Below are 18,746 nucleotides of genomic sequence, written 5' to 3'. Positions count from 1 at the left end.
ATTTATATTTAATGGGTTTAGGATATAATTTATTGTTCACATTGTTCATAATTTCTGTTGTTTATCTAGAAAAAATACTAAATATTACTAACTATAAATTTTTTTTTATAATAAAGCATGAATATTGTATTTATTATTAAAGCATGAATATAAATACTAAAATTTTCTTATCGTTAAACGTTTTTATTAAGCAAAGAATATTGTATTTATTATTAATTAAATAAATTTTAATTATTTATTTATTATATTTTATATAAAAAATTTAAATTTAGAATTTAAAATTTAAATAAAAAAACACTACATTTCATATTTTTTCAAAGCACATTATTTTTTTTTTGTTGACTTTCAAAGCACATTATTAACATTCTCTTTATAAGGCATATTAATTATTAAACCCGTTTATTTCCTCGGCAATGTAAGACAAATTAGGAACTGCATATTACTTCATTTACATGGATATGCGAAGATCACCCTCAACAGAAAAGAATAGGACAAAGATTCTAGCGCCTCTGTATGTTTGTGTATTACAGTATTAGGCTTTTATAGGGGAAATTCATAATTATGTTTTAAACCCTTTTTTTCTGAACTTAGGAATATTTCTTAATTATAACGTACATTCCTTTCTTCTATTCTACATAATTTTTAAAATTTTCCATTTATTAATATTTTTAAGATTAATTGTGTTACTAGTTATCCTAATTCGGGTGATAGTATTAATTTTGCTCGCGTTATTAGAAATTGTAATGGGAGTTGACAAAAAAGATGTTTGAAAATAATTGAGAGTAATAATATTTTTTAAGGGGAATTATTTGCTATTTGGAGATGATATCTTTTAGTCTGAGATGTGGGTCAACTAGATGTTATTTGTGAGATGAATTGTGTGAAAGAGTTTAATTTTGTTACTAATCACCAAGATAATTTTGGGTTTATTGATCCGTTGGTGTTAAAAAATAAAGGATATCATGCATTGGAATTCATGTTGACTTTTGTTTAATTATGAAAGATGCAAACACAGTAGCAGATATCATGGCAGAGATGGCGATGAAATTATAACTTCATCATGTAGAGCTTCCTTTCCTTAGGAGGAGTTTAAAAATAGTCTTAAAGACTTAAACGAATTATCCTTCTATTTAAGCAATTTCTTTATTTTACTTGTTTTTTATTTAGTTTATTTAAGTCACCAAAAAATCCCTTTTTTTTTTCCCGAAAAATATTTACATATTAAAATTGTGCATAGAACATGCTCGAGGATATTCATTGCCAAAAAAAAAAAAAAAAAAAAAAAAACAAAAACTCACATACTAATTTCTCTCTCTTTATATTTTTGTTTGCAATATATATGGGAACAAGCACCTTATTCCCCTCTTACTTCATTTAAACCAAATAACTCACAAACATGTCTTGCTAAAAGCAAAATATGTTTTTCTTTTCTTTAAAAGTATCTTTAATATTTAATTTGTATAAATTATAATCTTAAATTTTGTAATACTTTTTAATTCCACCTATCTATTAGTTCATTCTATTAATGATAGTTTGATCGATAAGGATAATTTTGAAATATAAATCAAATATTACAGGTGAAAACGATTATAAATTTTTAAATTGAGAACAATTTTAAATTATATTAATAGACATAGTTAAAATGTAGGATTAGAAATAAAACTAATTTTAAACATTAAGATCATATTTTCACTCGTGTCGGTATCAGTGCCGTTTGTGATGTTATTATGTTTGTTGAATTTATCTTTATTTTACATTTAGTGAGAACTTAGTATTTTATTCATAATACTATTACGGGAGTATAAATCTTTTAAAATTATGTCAATTATGGTATTATAGATTATGATACGAAAAATTTATAGCATTAAACTACTTTAATTTTATAAAATAGTTATAAGGGACAAAATTCTTCGTTGACTAAGAAGATCAGAGTCTTAAACAAAATTAAATAATAAAATTTTTAGTTATTATTTTCAAATAAAAGAGTTTAATTTTTTATTTTATTTTAACATTCGTTATCTAAAATTGAAAGAATTTAACGTGTATATTTGTATATTTAATTAGGTATTAAATTTATTGCACAAATAGAGATAATTAATTTTTATACTTGCTATTTAAAAATAATATTTTTTTCTAGATATATAAAAATATAATTAGATATTAACATAAAAAATTTCTATTGATAGTTATAAAATTAACTCATTTTTTTAAAACAATTGAATCTTGATTCTAACTTCTAATCACAATATTAGTATTTTTTTTAAATTATATGTAATAAATATTTAAAAGAAAAGAAGATATATATTAAAAAGATAAGCAATAAAAATTTAAAATTAAATAAAAAAATATGTATATGATAATATTTTTATTTAAATTATATTATGTTGTTAATTTTATTTTTTGTAGAACATAAAGGTAGAGAAAAATAGAGAATGAGAGAAAAGAGAGAGAAAGATAAAGAAGAAGAACGAGAGAGGAAGTTTGTTAATTTTGGAAGCTAAGAAAAATTTTTATTTTAATTATAATGAAAATATCTGGTGACACATTTTGATTTGTCAAATCAGTAATATAAAATATGAATTATAAATTATATATAGAGTGAGAAGGATGGAGAGAAATAGAAAAAAAGAGAGGTAGATACGAAAATATAAGAAGGATGTTTACTAATCTTAGAGGAAAATATTTTCTCTAAATTTTAATAAGAGTATCATGTGATACATTTTAGTTATTAAATTAGTTAGTAATATATAAATATAATATATAATATAGCTATATTTCGATTTTAGTATTTTAATTTTAATTTTAATTTAATTTAAATACAATTAGAGAATGTTATGTTGTATATTTTGATTGTAAAATTCGTAATTAGTCATTGATAATGATATATAAGAGAGATAGAATGAGTAAAGAAACGAGAGAGATAGAAAAAAGAAGAGATAAAAGGGGAGAATTTTTTAATTTTAAAGGAAAAGATTTGATTTTAATTAGAATGAGAGAGTGGCATGTGACACATTTTGACCTTAAAATTAGTAATATATAATAAATATAATAGATATATTGATAAAATAAGAAAATAAATTTTTTGAATAAGATAATAAAACTCACATAATCATTTAATGATAATAGTTTTCTTATTTCACTAACTTTTTTATTTTAGAAAAAAATTTTCATCCCTCTGATAAGCTATCTACCCCAAGTGTCAATGCAATGGTGATTTTTGTAATTTTTTAAGGTTGCATTTATTTTTTAGAACTAGATAAGACAAAACATTGAGAATAAGATATAAAGAAACAAAAATACAAAATTTTGTGTTTTATATTTTGTTTAGTGATAAACTAAAACAAATTATAAAAATTCAATTTTTATTTTCATTTTTTTTCATTCAAAAAATTTGAGACGAAAAATATAATTATAAAAAATATAATTATAAAAATTTAATAAGAATAATAAAAAAAATAAAAAATAAGTTGTGTCCTTTGTTAGTGTCTTCGTGTCCTTCCTGTCAGGATGGACACAAAATACACTAATTCAGTGTCTCTGAACATATTGTCTCTGTTTATGTCTCTTCTGTCAAACACGATTTTATGTCTCTATATACCTGTGTCTCAGTGTCCTGTCTCTATAAACAAAAACAGCCTAAAGGATTTATGCTTAGGTATTTTAAGAGAAAGTCTAGGACCAACACTTTTATTAAAATATGGTCAGTACTTAATTAATAAAAGAAAAATGAGTAATCTCACACCATTAAAACACTAATAATAGCTAATTAATGAGTATAAATCACAAAATATACTGACCGTCTAGCACTCCTCATTTCTTAAGAGCAACTCCAATGGACAACAAGTTGAAGCCCTATTTCTACAAACACAGAAATTTACCGTTGGAGAGATGAAGGAATGCGTTCTCGCACACCTTTTGAGAAGGAAGAGTCTCTTGGAATGGGGACTCATTTTCACCAATAATAACTTGCCACTTGGCAAGTTATTATAAAAATAAATAATTATATAAAATTTTAAATAATTAAATAATTATAATAAATAATTAAATAATAATTAAATTATAATTAATGTATTAATAATTATAATAATTAATTAGATTAAATAATTAAATTTTTATTTAATTAATAATTTAAATAATTAAATCATAATTAATTTATTAATAATTATAATAATTAATTAGATTAAATAATTAAATTTTTATTTAATTAATATTTTATATTAATTATTTATTTTTTTATTAAATAATTTTATAAATTAGTGTAATTTCGAATTATATATTGTGTATTTATTGTTATATATGAATTTTTTAATAATTAATATCTTTTAATAGTGAATTATTTTTAAATTTATAAATTTAAATAATATTATTGAAAAAATAATTACATTAATTTTAAGTATTTTAATTAATTAATTAAGTGGGACTACAATAGAGATTAAAGTTAGTTCCTCCTATTGGAGAAGGGAAAGATGCTTTGAGTTCCTATTTACTGTTTATGACGCAAAAGCTGATGTGGAGTTACTTTTATGACATGTAGGGCATAAATAGGAACTGAGATGAGTTCCCTACTGGAGATGATCTAAAAGTACTATAATCAAATAAAGTGTCACCTAATAATATTAAGGTAAATCTTATCGTGCCTATCACATTGTGCCTAACTTATTAAAAAAAAGACAAATATATAATATTTAATAAATTTTAATATTTTATTTTTACTTTAAATATTTTATTTTATTTTTAAAAATAAGTTAAACAATTTAAACATTACAATAGAATTAAAACACCGCAGAATTCACCAAATATTAACTGCAATCAACCAAGGCCTTATAAAATTTTGAATTGTAGTTGTCTCAATAATATGAACAGGGCTAGGCAGGGGGCATGTGACATTCCCTACATAATAATATATATAATTCCAAGCCTATGCACATGTTCCACAAACATAAAATGCCAACTCTATGCACATGTATACAAAGAGGTTAAAAAAACTATGGAGGACAAAACTATGAGTTGTCTTTGTTTTATCTTTGTTATCCACTCCAAGCTAAAAGATTATAAATCAAATCTAATTTGAGTCCAAGCAAATTATAGCTCTATCAAAGCGGTTGTTGACCCGACGTGACTGTCTCTGATCTATGATATTGTTCAACTAGATATAAATGGTGACAGTTTTAAAATTTTTGTTAAAAGAAGTACCTATGAAATACATTAACACCAAAAACTAGATTTATGGTAAAGTTAGTATTCCGAAAAAAAAAAAAAGGTGATAAAGAAGGACGAAATCAATGACGTACAACTTATCTCGTCTTGCAAAGTGGACACTCGTGATGGAGGGAAAAAATTCCTAGACATTCAAGAAATAAAATTTATAAACAACAGTGAATTTTTAAACTCAACCAAATGCATATTTGACGACAAAAATTTTGAAGAGATGATAAAAGAAACTCAATTGGACTTAAGGGGTGACTGAAACCATGAAGTGGATTAGATGGAATCAAACTATAATAATGATATAGGCACATGAGATAGAGATATAGTCAAGTTCAACCCCGGAGAGATAAGTTGATAAAATGTATTACAACGACTATGAGATTCAGTTTTGTTGTGTGAGTACAGAAAGGGATTTGAAAAAAAAAGAAAAAAAAAATAAACTACTAAAAATGTATTTGAATAATTTTGTCGTTGACAAAAATACATTCAATTTTTGTTATCGACAAAAATACCCTCAAATAATTTAAAAACGCGACAAAAATATTCAATATTAAATATGTATTTCTCAAAAAATACTTTAGAACTTGAATTTTGATGCGACTTTTTGCAAGCATGATTAGAAAATTAAGATATTTTTATTCTTAAAATTTGGTTATTTTTCACTAACTATATATTTTTTTGTGATATTTTAAAAGTATTATTGGTTGTTGACAAAAAAATCACAAAAGGTATATACTTAGTAAAAAATCAACAAATTTTAAGGATAAAAATATATCATTTTTTTAATCATGTTTTTAAAAAATCGCATTAAAATTTAATTTCTAATACAACGGACATTTAGCTCTGATGAAAAATACAATGTGACGTCATTTACAAACGTAAGAATTGAAAAACTACATGACATCCCAATATTAAAATGTGTTGAATGATATTTGGAAAGGTCACAAATGAATTGAGTACAAAGGATAAGCTAATAAACAGAAATATGGTTGATCAAAGAGATAGAGCTTGTGTATTGTACAATGAGGCGCCGGAAAATTGTAAATTTGTATGTAAATTATGGGGGTTAGTCTTATATTATGATAATGTGTGTTGAGTTGGACCACAGGATGTTAGAATTTGGTTTGAAACATGGGGGGAACAAGACGTTTGTAATATGCCAAGGAAGAAATTGATAATATATTTTTTGCCATAATATGGTGAATTCGTATCTTATATATCTTATATAGGGGTTAGGGGTGGTAGTTATGTATCTTATATAGGGTTGATTTAATTATGTATATGGTGGGGGGAGGGGGGATGTACTTGGTAAGAATAGGAGAAGTGTTGTGCTACAAAGGTGAAATAATTGGAGAAGGTTCAAATGGTGTAGCATTATTAATATTGAGTGATATCCAAATTGCCATTCAATAGATGCTTGAGGAGGCGAGCATTAAGGATGAATTATAATGGGAATAGCTAGCGGATAACAAAAATATAGTGTTGGGAATAAATAATATGACTATAATTTAATTAATTATATGTCAAATAATTTGTCGTTGTTATTATATTAAAAATATTAATATAATAAGGTTTTTAATTAAATTTAAAAATTTATCATTGTACACTATAAAAAAAGTGTATTTTTTGACACTAAAAATCGACGGTTATCTCTCCCATCGATATTTTTCGACGGCTTGCTGTCGACATTATTAAAAATGATAATTAAAAATAAAATATTAAAATCGACAGCAAGGTCGTCGATTTTTTTGGTAATCCATTAATCGTCCTTTTATTATCGACATATTGTCGACGGACCGTGAGTGAAAAATACTTTTATTTTAAAATCGACGAAAAGCGTCTATTTTACTATTTAAAATATTGACACATTTTGTCGTCAATAAATTTAAACGGTCTTGATCACTTTTTAAAATTAAATGGAGGGTATCGATTTAATATATAAAATCGACAACTAAGACATTTTTTTCAAATTAAAATCAACGAGTATCCTATCGATTTTTATCAATAAAATAACTTTTCCCCCACTCACTCCCCGCGTTTCCTTCATTTTCCTAAATTCACCATTTCAATTTTCACCAACCCTTATTTTACCCCTGAATTCACCTTGCATACTTCAACCCTCCTTCTCCATCGCCGCCGCGCCGCCGTCGCTCCGCTGCTTCCGTGCGGTTGTCGCTCCACTGCTTCCATCGCATTGCTGCTGCTGTTGCAGCGCTGCTGCCGTCGCTTCGTCTCTCTGCACCGTTGTTGTTGCTGCTCAATCAAAATTAGTTTTTCACTTACTCTCTCTCTTTTCTTCATTGATTTTTCATCAATTTTTGGATAAAAAAATTGCTCAGCATTACTACAGAATAGGTCTTCAAAGATTAATTTGGTACTAATCATTAATCTAATTTGGATCCTGAAGCAACTTAAAAAGCACAGAAGAACCTAGTATCTAATTTCTTCAATCCCTAATTTCTCATATTCACTTCAATTATTCTGTAGCATAAACTCAGGTTTTTTTATTCACTACTTTTTTCAATGATTTTGTTTGTATTGAGCGACTTTAATTTATTTTCTTTTGTTTTAGATTGAATCTTAAATCTATAATTTGTTACTGAACTCTTTTCAAATCCAACTTCAGTCTCATTTGAAAATCCCCTATTTCAGGTGTAAACTATGACCTAATCGTAATCTCCTATTTTCTAAATCCAGAAATCCTGGTCATATTTTTTCTGGTCCTAATCGTGACTCTCTGAAGTCATGAACTCTACTAAGAGGAAAGAATTATTCAGAAAGTTTTAATTTATGCCTAGAATTAATCATGTTTGTGGTGGCTAAGTCATCTGAAATCTAAACCAAATATAGGTGTTGTTGCTTTTTGCATTTTGTGTAGGACTCAAATCTCTCTATTTCATTGCCTATATTCTGAACAGGTTGACTAGTTGTTTGCACTTATTAGATTTATTGCAAGATTTTACAATGACTAATTTGTTGCCATAAACTAACAATAGTTAAATCCTGGTCATGTTTTTTTTTTTGTTCTATTTTATTTTAAGAGCTAATATGTGTCTAAGTTCTGTGCTAGCAGAAAACAAGTTTGCAATGGGAAGTGGAGCCAAAACTTCAGGTGATCTTCCTCAGTTTGAGTCCTGTAAGTCAATTTCAATTATTGATCTAGATAGGAACAACTTATCTGAAACTATACCAAACAGCTTTTCCAAATGTCAAGCTCTTGAAAAACTGAACTTGTCGAACAACAATATGATAGGTCATATACCAGAAGAACTAGCCAGTATCCCTATTCTTAGTGTTATAGACCTATAAAATAATAAGATCAATGGCCCCATACCTAAAAAGTTTGGTAGTTCTTCAAGTTTCAATGTGTCCTTCAACAATATCGTGGGTTCAATTCCAACAGGGAAGTCATTCAAATTGATGGGTAGCAGTGCATTTGTTGGGAATTCTGAAACTTTGTGGAGCACCGCTTCAACCATGTCCTGGTTCAGCTGGAATATTGGGGAGCAAAGGAACATGGAGGCTTACCCGTATTCTGCTACTCTGTTTAGGGTCGTTAGTAATCCTTCTAGGAGTCACTTTTGGAACACTTTATTTAAGAAAAGGGATCAAAAGTCGATGGAAGATGGTCTCATTTGCTGAACACTTTATGTCATTTTGAAGTAAGCTTCTACCTTTATGTCATTTTGGGTTTTTCTTGTTTTTAATTTCAGTGAATGATCAACTAAGTTAGATGATTTAACTATTTTTGTCTCTGCTCAATGAAGTGTATTGATGGATCTGTGTTCCGTTTATGCTTAATATTTTTAACAGTGGGGTTCTCAAAGAACTTTGGATGCTGTTAAGAGAATCCAGTTTGCAACATGTTGTGGCGAATGGGACTTATGGCACTGTCTATAAGGGCACCTATGATAGCCAAGATGTTGCAGGTTTTAATTTGCACTCTTAGTTGTCTTTTGTTGTCCAAAGAATTCAAAATCTGTTATTTGTCATGTCATTGGGAATGTAAGTCGATCTTTAGCATTTATCTCTTAATATTTGGAATCTAGTTATTGAAATTTTTCTACAGGTTCTATTTTGCATTTGCAAGGACAGCTTTTAAGGGTGAAAGTCGACAAAGTTTACATATCTTTTGGTATACTTCTTGCTTCTACTTGTTTATATAAATTATACTTATAGGACATCGTTTTGATTTTCCTTATTTTCAACAACATTCCTTATTTACTGACTGACTTTATTTTCTCTAGAGGAAATGGTTGCATATATTGCTAATACATCAATTTTCATCTTGAGGTAAGATCATAAATGGATTCTGAAATCATAACAATCAATTGATATAACTTGTGAATCAAGCTTTTCATACCCTTTTTTATTATTATTTTTTATGTTATCTTCTTTTTGTAGTGGAGTTGTTATAGCTGAAGGAGTACTTGGTGATGACAATGTCTTCCATCATGGTAGTATTTACCTTTTAAATTATCTTCTTTGCTCAATAGGCCATTGATTATACTCTCACTTTTCCATTTAGTTGCTCTTGATAAAAATGTATGTTTGTTGAGTTTAAAAGACTCGCTGCAAATTCTTGGTTCTGTTGAAGGAACATCATGGACCTACCTCTTGCTTCTCTATGTTTATGTTCAAGTGTCAAGATGCATCGTAGTTGGTGCATTATTTCCCTTGCTAAGGTATTTTGGATATGGCTTGGATTGGAAAGAAGCTAGTATTCTAATCTGGTCATCAGGATTGCAAGGGGCAGTTGCCTTGTCACTTTCATTATCAGTCAAGGCAAGTATTCAATGACTAATGAAAGCTGCACTTTTTAGCCAAACACTTCATCTCCTTTATTGCTAATTTTCTGAATTTCTTTATGCACATACTATCTTATTATTAGTTTAATCTTTTAATTATTAAATTTTGGGTTTGTTCAGCGTTCGAGTGGCCAATCACTTGAATTGACTCCAAAGACAGGAACACTGGTATGTTCTGGGTTTAGGATTTAATTATGACTGTACAAAGACATTAGATTAATCACTCAAATACCTTTTGCTTGTGCAGTTTGTTTTCTTCACTGGTGGTATTGTGTTTTTAACACTTATAGTGAATGGTTCGACAACACAGTTCGCTTTACACTACCTTGACATGGACAAATTAATAGCTGCAAAGGTCAGCATTCCAGATCTTCTAAGTTTAGCTTATCTTCTTGCTCTAAGGGATAAAACATTCTATTATCTCATACATTAAATGGTGCCTTAATGCTTCAATTTCTATCTTACTTGTGAAACAATATCTCCACTCTGATATAAGGATATACCTTCAGAAGTCTTGTCTTTCAAGTTATATTTGGCCTTTTCCCTAATAATTTGATCGTATAATTAACAGAAACATATCCTTGATTTCACAAAGTATGAAATGTTGAACAAAGCACTAGAAGCTTTTGGTGAACTTGGAGATGATGAGGAACTTAGAGAATTTTAACTGATGCAAAGTAGTCAATGCTTCTGACTTAATCTTTGTTTCAATATGAGATTTTGTTTTATTTGTAGAAGATACAAATCTAATGTCAGTAGCATTAATTACCATTTTCCTATATAGCTTATGGCAGTTAAGATTGATTTATACATATGATTACGTTCTTATGTTACAAATGTCTTACACCGACCATTTTACGGACGAGAATCTTGGATGCTATCAAGGCAACAGTGGGAGCTGAAACTAAAGTTATTTACGAGAAGGTCCCATCGAAAGACACCATAAACAGTAGTGAGTTCTCATTTGCAATTGTAGCTGTTGGTCAACCTCCTTATGCAGAGTCCTTGGGTGACAATTCTGAGTTTAAAATCCGCTTTAATGGACCTGACAATATAAGTCTAAGTTTAGTTATTTATCTTGTCTTAAGTTTTTATGTTAGAGGATTATTTATTATTTTGATAAGTTTGTAAACTCATTATCTAATATTTAATATAATTTTATTTTTATATTTAAAAGTTTATTTGTCTTGTTATCTAATATTCTATATAAATTTTATTTCTATATTTAAAAGTTTATTTCCATTAATTGTTTATTATTTTTCAAATAGAAAAAATAATTAAAAAAATATAGCTATTAAAATCAACGGTAGCGTTGTCGCTTTTTATGTCGGTATCTAAATAATTAAATCGACGGCAGTTATGTCGATTTTATTGAATCAAATATCAACAGAAATGGTGTCGATTTTATATAATAATATTGACGGCAACGTTGTCGATTTTAGTAAGAAGGTAAAATTTTCAAACTTATATTATAGACGGAAATGATGTCGATTTTATTAAATTATTATCGACGGCTAGGCAAGCCGTCGATTTTATTCGAATTCTGAAAAATCAACAAGCTTAATAGCGACCACCTCCGCCGTCGATTTTTAATATTATCGACAGCTTAGCCGTCGATTTTGCCATTGATTTTAACAATGTTTCTTGTAGTGGTGATAATGATCATAATATTAAGAGATAAATTTTTTATAATTTAATCTAAATTATTCTTGGTCATAGGATTATTAAAAAAGGACATTAATAATCCAAAAAGATCAATATATATATATATATATATATATATATATATATATATATATATATATATAATGATCTTCATTGGATGATGATTAATAGATCTCATTTATTAAATTATATATATAAATGGTGCATTGACGAGAGGGCTTTTGCCAGTAAAGAATTTTATAAAAATAATCACGTTGTAAGTATAGTTTCTAAACCAACAAAGAATCCTTTCGTACAAAAGTTTTGGTTGTCACAAGTAACAAAATCCAATAAAATTTATAACCGAAGTATCTAAACCTTGGATCGTCTCTCAAAGAATTGCAGGGAGGTGTATTTATTATTGGTTATGAGTTTTATGTAATTAAAATAAAAAGCCTTGAATGGAAGAATGATTAATTGGAAGTTCTATCCTTATTGAAATTCTCTCAAGTGTAGTATAAAGAGGTTGTTGTTTTCACTTAGTTAACCCTTACTAAATAAAGGAAAGTCAAGTGATTGAGCTAACTCTTATTCGCAAATCCTAGTCCTCTCCCTTGGGAAGGTCTAGCGTTAGTAAATACAGAATTAGCCAACAACTTCTAATTTAACTATCCACTTGAGCATTCCAACTCAAGTGTCTCCTCTTAATCAATTCATCAATTAAAGCTAAGAATGTAAAAAGCTAAATTAAAATCACAAATCTGAAATACCTCAAATTGCATTAAATATAAAATCAAATCTAACATTGGAAGGTTCATAAACCAAATTGGATAAAAAGAGAATCAACAAGAAAAATAGAATAAACTAGTAAGCTAGAACAAATAAAAGTAGAAGAGAAGTTAAATTAAAGGAACATTGAACCTGGAATTGAGAAGAAGTAATCCTAAAACTAAGAGAAATCCTAAATCCTAAAACCTAAGAGAAAGGAGAGAGCCTCTCTATCTCTAAAACTACATCTAAAACCTAAAATTGTGAATAATAGAATGTTATGTCATTGAATGGATTGATTCCTCCACTTTATAGCCTCTAATATGTGTTTTCTGGACCGAGAACTGGGCCAAAAACAGCCCAAAAATCGCTGGATGTGAATTCTGGTCCGTACAGGTCGCTGATTTTCTGCAGAACCACGCATGCGCGTGAATTCACGCGTGGGCGTCACTTATCATTAGGAAAACTATGGCATATTATATATCATTTTGAAGCCCCAGATGTTAGCTTTCTAACGCAACTAGAACCGCCTCATTTGGATCTCTGTAGCTCAAGTTATGACCGTTTGAGTGCCATGAGGTCAGGCTGGACAGCTTAGCAATTCCTTCAACTTCTTGTATTCCTTCCACTTTTGCATGCTTTCTTTCCATCCTCTAAGCTATTCCTGCCCTGTAATCCCTGAAATCACTTAACGCACATATCACGGCATTGAATGGTAATAAGAGAGGATTAATGTTAGCAAAATTAAAACCAAAGAAACATGTTTTCAATCATAGCATAAAATTAGGAAGAAAATTGTAAGACCATGCATTTTGTATGAATAAGTGTATGAAAGATTGATAAAATCCACTCAATTGAGCACAAGATAAACCATAAAATAGTGGTTTATCATGCATATAGAGATATGACCATTGAACTGACTCAATTTGAGAATTTCTAATGGTTATAATTATCGCATATTTGTCAATAGAATATTCTCAAGATGAACATGGTAATAGAGTTTTCTTTGACCTGCGACTGTCATAGTAATTAATAATGTATTTATTATACTTTGATTCCGGACAGCTAATACCCTAGGGTGCTAGTTGAATGGATATTGGGTATGATTTAAATACTTGTAGAATTAATGATTAATTAATAAGGAATCTGTCAACTCTCGATAAAGAGTTTGAACTCTATGATTATAATGACTGAGCTAAATAAAACCTTGGCCAAGAAGATTAAATGAATAAAGAAATGAGTTTCTTAAGTCATTCACAGTTCATTATAATAATCGTAACAAGTTAGAGTTTGACAATTAAACCATACTCTAAGAGTTAATCAAGAGCTGGAAAGATGGAAGGAATTATATTTTATTCTTCTCGGGTTCTTAGTAAAAATATATTACTTCATATTATCGGATCGTTAAGGAATGTTGCTAGACGCCAATCTTAATTAGTAAATTTAGTAAGACTAATTTACTACCCGCTTAGTATTGAACCTATGGGGTCACACACTAACGAGTGTTCTAATCTTTGCTGTAGAATTATTTAATTATTATTTTAATTTGATCAAATAAAGAGTAAAGTATTGTTTTTGTCCCCAACGTTTGGGGTAAGTCCTATAATTGTTCCTAACATTTCATTCGTCCTATTTATGTCCCCAACGTTCCAAAACTAATTCAATGTTACCCTCCTATTAACTCGACTGACGGAACACTAACGGAGATGCCTACGTGGCTAACTTTGTCCATTGTGGCAAACCTTTTTCCTGGTGACCGTTACTGAGATATTAAAAAAAAAAAAGAAATATTAATTTAAAAGGGTGAACCCTAATTTGAGATTGCCCCTCTTGTAGCTTCTTCTTCTCACCATCGCCGTCTCTGTTGCAGTCGTGGCGGACTCCATGGCTTCGCAGGGCTCCCAGGCGGCACGTAGTAGCAGCGCTTCGGGTCGAAACTGCAGCCAAGGCCGTTGATGGAGAACAACATGTTACTGTGGGGAGAGGCCAGTGCTTACGACTTCATCAATGGCAGAGAATCCGGGACGGAGATTCTGGGGCTGTGTTAAGTATGGGGTAAATAGAAAATGTAAATGCTGGGTATGCATGTTGTTTGATTATCTGATTGGAATTTTCTTTTTTGGTTTTGGCATAGATTGGAGAAGAGTGTGGGTACTTTGTGTGGGCAGAGTCAGAACAAGAGACAGAAGTTGCATGATTGAAAAGAAAAATCACAGGCTTGAAGGGTAAAGTGACAACAACAGAGAGGATGTTGACAATGGCAGTAGCAGTTGCTCTGGTTGGATGGACATGTGCTATACTATTACTATGTGAAAAAAATGTCATTGATAAGAAATGGGAGGTTTTTTCTGCAATAAGGCTGCAGAACACATTCGCTAGTGTAATGTCTTGAGAATTTGTTGTCTGTATTTTTGGGTGTGGCTATAGGGATTGGGTTGGATGTAAGCTGTTGATTGAATGATTTGGAATGAAACTTCATTGTTACCCAATGTTATGTGTTCAATTTACATTCTCATGGTACATTGTTGAAGTAACTATCTGCAGATATGATTAAATGAAACAGTGACACAGGAATAACATAAAGTATTAACCTTAACATTAGGCCTATATAGGCCATAGTTCAGAACTTAACCAACATAGATGTCATGTAGATGTCCAAGAACTGGAAATATAAATCAACATAGATGCTAAATGGTGTCTTTGAAGTAGTAGCACCACCAAATACAAAAAGTGAAACCAACAACCATAGTTTTTAACCGGTTACAAAATGCAAAATACAAAAGGCATCACTAGTCACAGAAATTTACAAGTGACAGTAAATCACTCCATGTTCTTCCATGCTCTTGGTGGAGTCCTGGCCATGAACCTGAGCTGGGACTGGGTCACCCTCTTCACTGGGCTTGGAAGAACCATTGGAGTTGTTGGGGCTGGTGCAGAAGCAGTTTGTGAATGATCAACTTTAGCCCTTTTCGAAGCAGCTTGTGATTGCTAGAAGCTGACAGCTGACTTTCTCTTTGGGTATGATGGTGGTTTGTTGTTGGTTCCCTTTTGCTTCCTATTTCCAGCCTCAGTAGCCTTACTAGAAGCTGTCTTGGTAGAGAGTCTGGCACTTTTTCTGACCCCTCTCCGTGACCTCCGCTTTGTAGTAGAATTAGCAGCATTGTTAACCTGCGCACAAAACAGAGCAGCAAATAATTGAATGACCAAAATGAATGAAGACACAAGTAAGCACAACAACCAATAATTAATGACATAGTCTTACAGCAGGGTTTGGAGTGATTTTGCGCTTCGTTGGACAACTCTTTTTGTTATGACCAGAGCAGAAACAATAAGAACATTTTTGTTGTTGTCCTTCACGAGACAGTCCAGTCCTATTTGGTTGCTCATCAGCAGCTCGTGCCCTCTTCTTCTTTGGCCTCCCAATAGGTTTTCTATAAATGGGAGGCAACACATCCTCGAATTGAGTTTTGTCCCAAAAGTTGGGTCCATTAACAGGAAAGACAATATGTTGGTAGCAGGAGATGTATGCAGCCTTCTTATAGTAGTCAGCAACATAGTTATCCACGTTGAAACACATTTTTCTTATACAAGTCATCGCATGTGCACAAAGAATTCCAGACAGTTGGAACTTCCTAGATGAGCACTCTTGATTCCTAAGATCCACCACAAATTTTTCCTCCCCCCTGGATGCTAACCACCTCATATCTATCACGTCCAGCATACACACTCACTCAATTCCCACTTACTTCTGCCTGTTTTTCTACCTTAATTCTAATCTGTGGTAACACATCTCTATTGTAAGGTACTATCCTATCCCTATTTTCAGCACAATGTTTCATTATGTAAACCCGGATATCCTCTAGCATAGTGACTATTGGCTTCTCCCTAGCCTCAACCAGAACAGAATTAAACACTTCATACATATTATTTACTAAAGTGTCACACTTAGGCCTACACACAAACCTGTGATGACACCAGTACTTTGTCGGTATCTCCATTAGACAGTTGTATGCTCCTTGATCCACCTTCTGTATCTCACTCATCCTCCTTTCCCATTCTTGAAGATAAGTAGTCTTGGCAGCATTCCACATCATTATCTTCAATTGGATCCCTGGATATCTCTTCTTGAAATTTGCATACAGATGTCTGACACAAAATCTATGGTCAACCCCAGGCAGAAGCTCCTCAAAAGTAGACACTAAACCCTATAAGTATACATTATTCAGTGCTAACTGCAGCACTTGTACAGTAAGGTGCAGAGAAAAACACATGTACCTTCTGTTGGTCAGACATGAAGGTGCAGGTCTTGATTTTGTCAACTCCCAGGTCATCACATAGATGCTGGAGAAACCATGTCCATGAGTCCTTGGTTTCAGCTTTGACAACTGCGTATGCTATCGGCAGGATTCAATTGTTTGGGTTCCAACCCATTGCAGTCAAGAGCCAACCTCCATAGGGTGTTTTCAGAAAATAGTTGTCCAACCCAATCATCGGCCTACAAGCCATGAAGCTCCTTCTACATGCATCTAACATGACATAGATCATCTCAAACCTGGGTCTTAAATCTACCCCTGGAATTGGTCTTTCAGAAGCAAACTTAGGTGGCCTCTGGACTTTCAAATGCACTGATGACCCAAGGTTAGTCTTCAACAAATCATGGCAGTAGTCATACAACCTTCTATACTGCTCTATGTATGTCTCCTGCAACTCATTCAGAGCAAACTGTCTGACCCTGGAGGCCTTAGATTTAGTCAACTCCACATTCCACTTGGTGTATGCTTTCCTCATTAGTGTGGTTAACTTAATCTTCGGGTTCTCAGCAATTTTGTTCAAAAAAAGAAACTTTACTCAGCCACTTTGCATGCATGATTCCAATCTTTAACTCCCTAGAGCACTTGTGCTTGTTGTTGCATAACTTCAACTGCCAACTTCGCTCATGCTTCATCTTTCCACAATATGCGTACCACTCACAACCATCCACACACTCCACTTTAACCCTCTTCAAATCCACCTTAGAGAATCTAAGACCCCTCCCACTACTGACAGCATATGCAGTGGCACAGTCTTTGAACTCCTCTCTTGACACATACAAGGTCTCTACTTCCCACTTGTATTCATTCATGTTCTTCAATGGCCTATAAATTGGATACCTCTTTCCCATGTCATCTTCATCATCACTAAATAGAATATCTAGGAAATCCTCACTGTTGTAACCTGCATCCTCATCACCAAATCCCCGTACATTTTTTTCCTTTCCAACATTTCTAGCAGCTAGTTGTGAAGATTGACCCTGGGACTGACTAGGTATAGACTCTTTTTCCCCCTCTTCCGTGATGTTCACATCAACTAACCCTTCAGCTCCCACCCTGTCATCCTCACTGTCACCAAAATCAAGACTATCAAGACTATGATCTGATACATTCCCAGCAATTGAATCAGAATTCCATGAACTTTCACTCCCCCTAGGTTTATAGTCATCATCATCATAGGTCTCACTCCCCTCCTCCTCTTCTTCAACATCATCAGAACTCCTAACAACCTCACATGATCCATCACTCATGGACCCAACCTCTTCCACTTCAGTAGGCCCATCAGTGGCTGCGTTTGACCCAAGCCCAACACTAAGGCCTTCATACACAACAATTGGGCCAGGCCCAGCCTCATCACCTCTTTCAGCAGGAGCAGTAATTTTCCCAGATTACACATCCTCTCCCACTTCACTTGTCTTGTGAACAACATAAACCTCAACCATATCATCTTTCACCCCAATTCTCGCCATATCCATTGCATCTTTGTCATTTTTAAGCATGTCAATCCTTCCTCTAACCCAGCATTCACAGCTTTATACCACATCGCAGCGATATCCTTCTTCAAATATCCCTGTCTACTCACTATTTCATACACCTCAATCAAACTCCATTCATCCTCATCACAGTAGTCTACAATGGACGTCTCCCCACCCAAATACCTAACAACACCTCCTTCAAGCCAAAACCTCCCCTGGTGATAAATTTTTATACTAAAGTGACTCATCTCTTCCGCTACTTAAACCCTATTACAAGTTTTAAACATCATAAAACAACGGTAATCATTGTGCAGGGCAGAAAGTGTAAATTAAAACATTGTACTTAAATCAATAACCCCAAACCCTAACAGCAACAACATTGCAATCAAAGAAACCCTTTGCAGTAACATCTTTACTTGCATGATATATTCACTTTAAATGAAAATCAAACATAGATTGCACATACCTTTTTAGTCTGTGCCGTTTCAACGTATTTGGTACCACCAAGACCAGGCAATGCTCTCCTGTGTAGG

The 18,746-nt window shown here is 31.6% G+C and overlaps 1 protein-coding gene and 1 pseudogene across 1 annotated transcript; one reads left to right on the top strand and one right to left on the bottom strand.

Annotated features, from left to right (window-relative positions):
- Positions 1 to 9,071: 9,071 nt before the first annotated feature.
- LOC107614378 (sodium/hydrogen exchanger 7-like) lies at positions 9,072 to 10,683 on the top strand. Its single transcript, XM_088496187.1, has 8 exons — positions 9,072 to 9,213; positions 9,278 to 9,343; positions 9,456 to 9,501; positions 9,613 to 9,665; positions 9,737 to 9,993; positions 10,137 to 10,184; positions 10,264 to 10,371; positions 10,588 to 10,683. Exons 1-8 carry the CDS (start codon positions 9,072 to 9,074, stop codon positions 10,681 to 10,683), a joined length of 816 nt encoding a protein of 271 aa, XP_088352313.1.
- Positions 10,684 to 16,646: 5,963 nt separating this feature from the next.
- Positions 16,647 to 17,988, bottom strand: LOC148547555 (uncharacterized; annotated as a pseudogene).
- Positions 17,989 to 18,746: the final 758 nt, after the last annotated feature.

The sequence above is a fragment of the Arachis ipaensis genome, chromosome B8 (assembly GCF_059453495.1).
Source record: "Arachis ipaensis isolate K30076 ecotype BB chromosome B8, ASM5945349v1, whole genome shotgun sequence".
Taxonomy (NCBI): Eukaryota; Viridiplantae; Streptophyta; class Magnoliopsida; order Fabales; family Fabaceae; genus Arachis; species Arachis ipaensis.
This window is presented reverse-complemented; position numbering and strand designations above follow the sequence as displayed.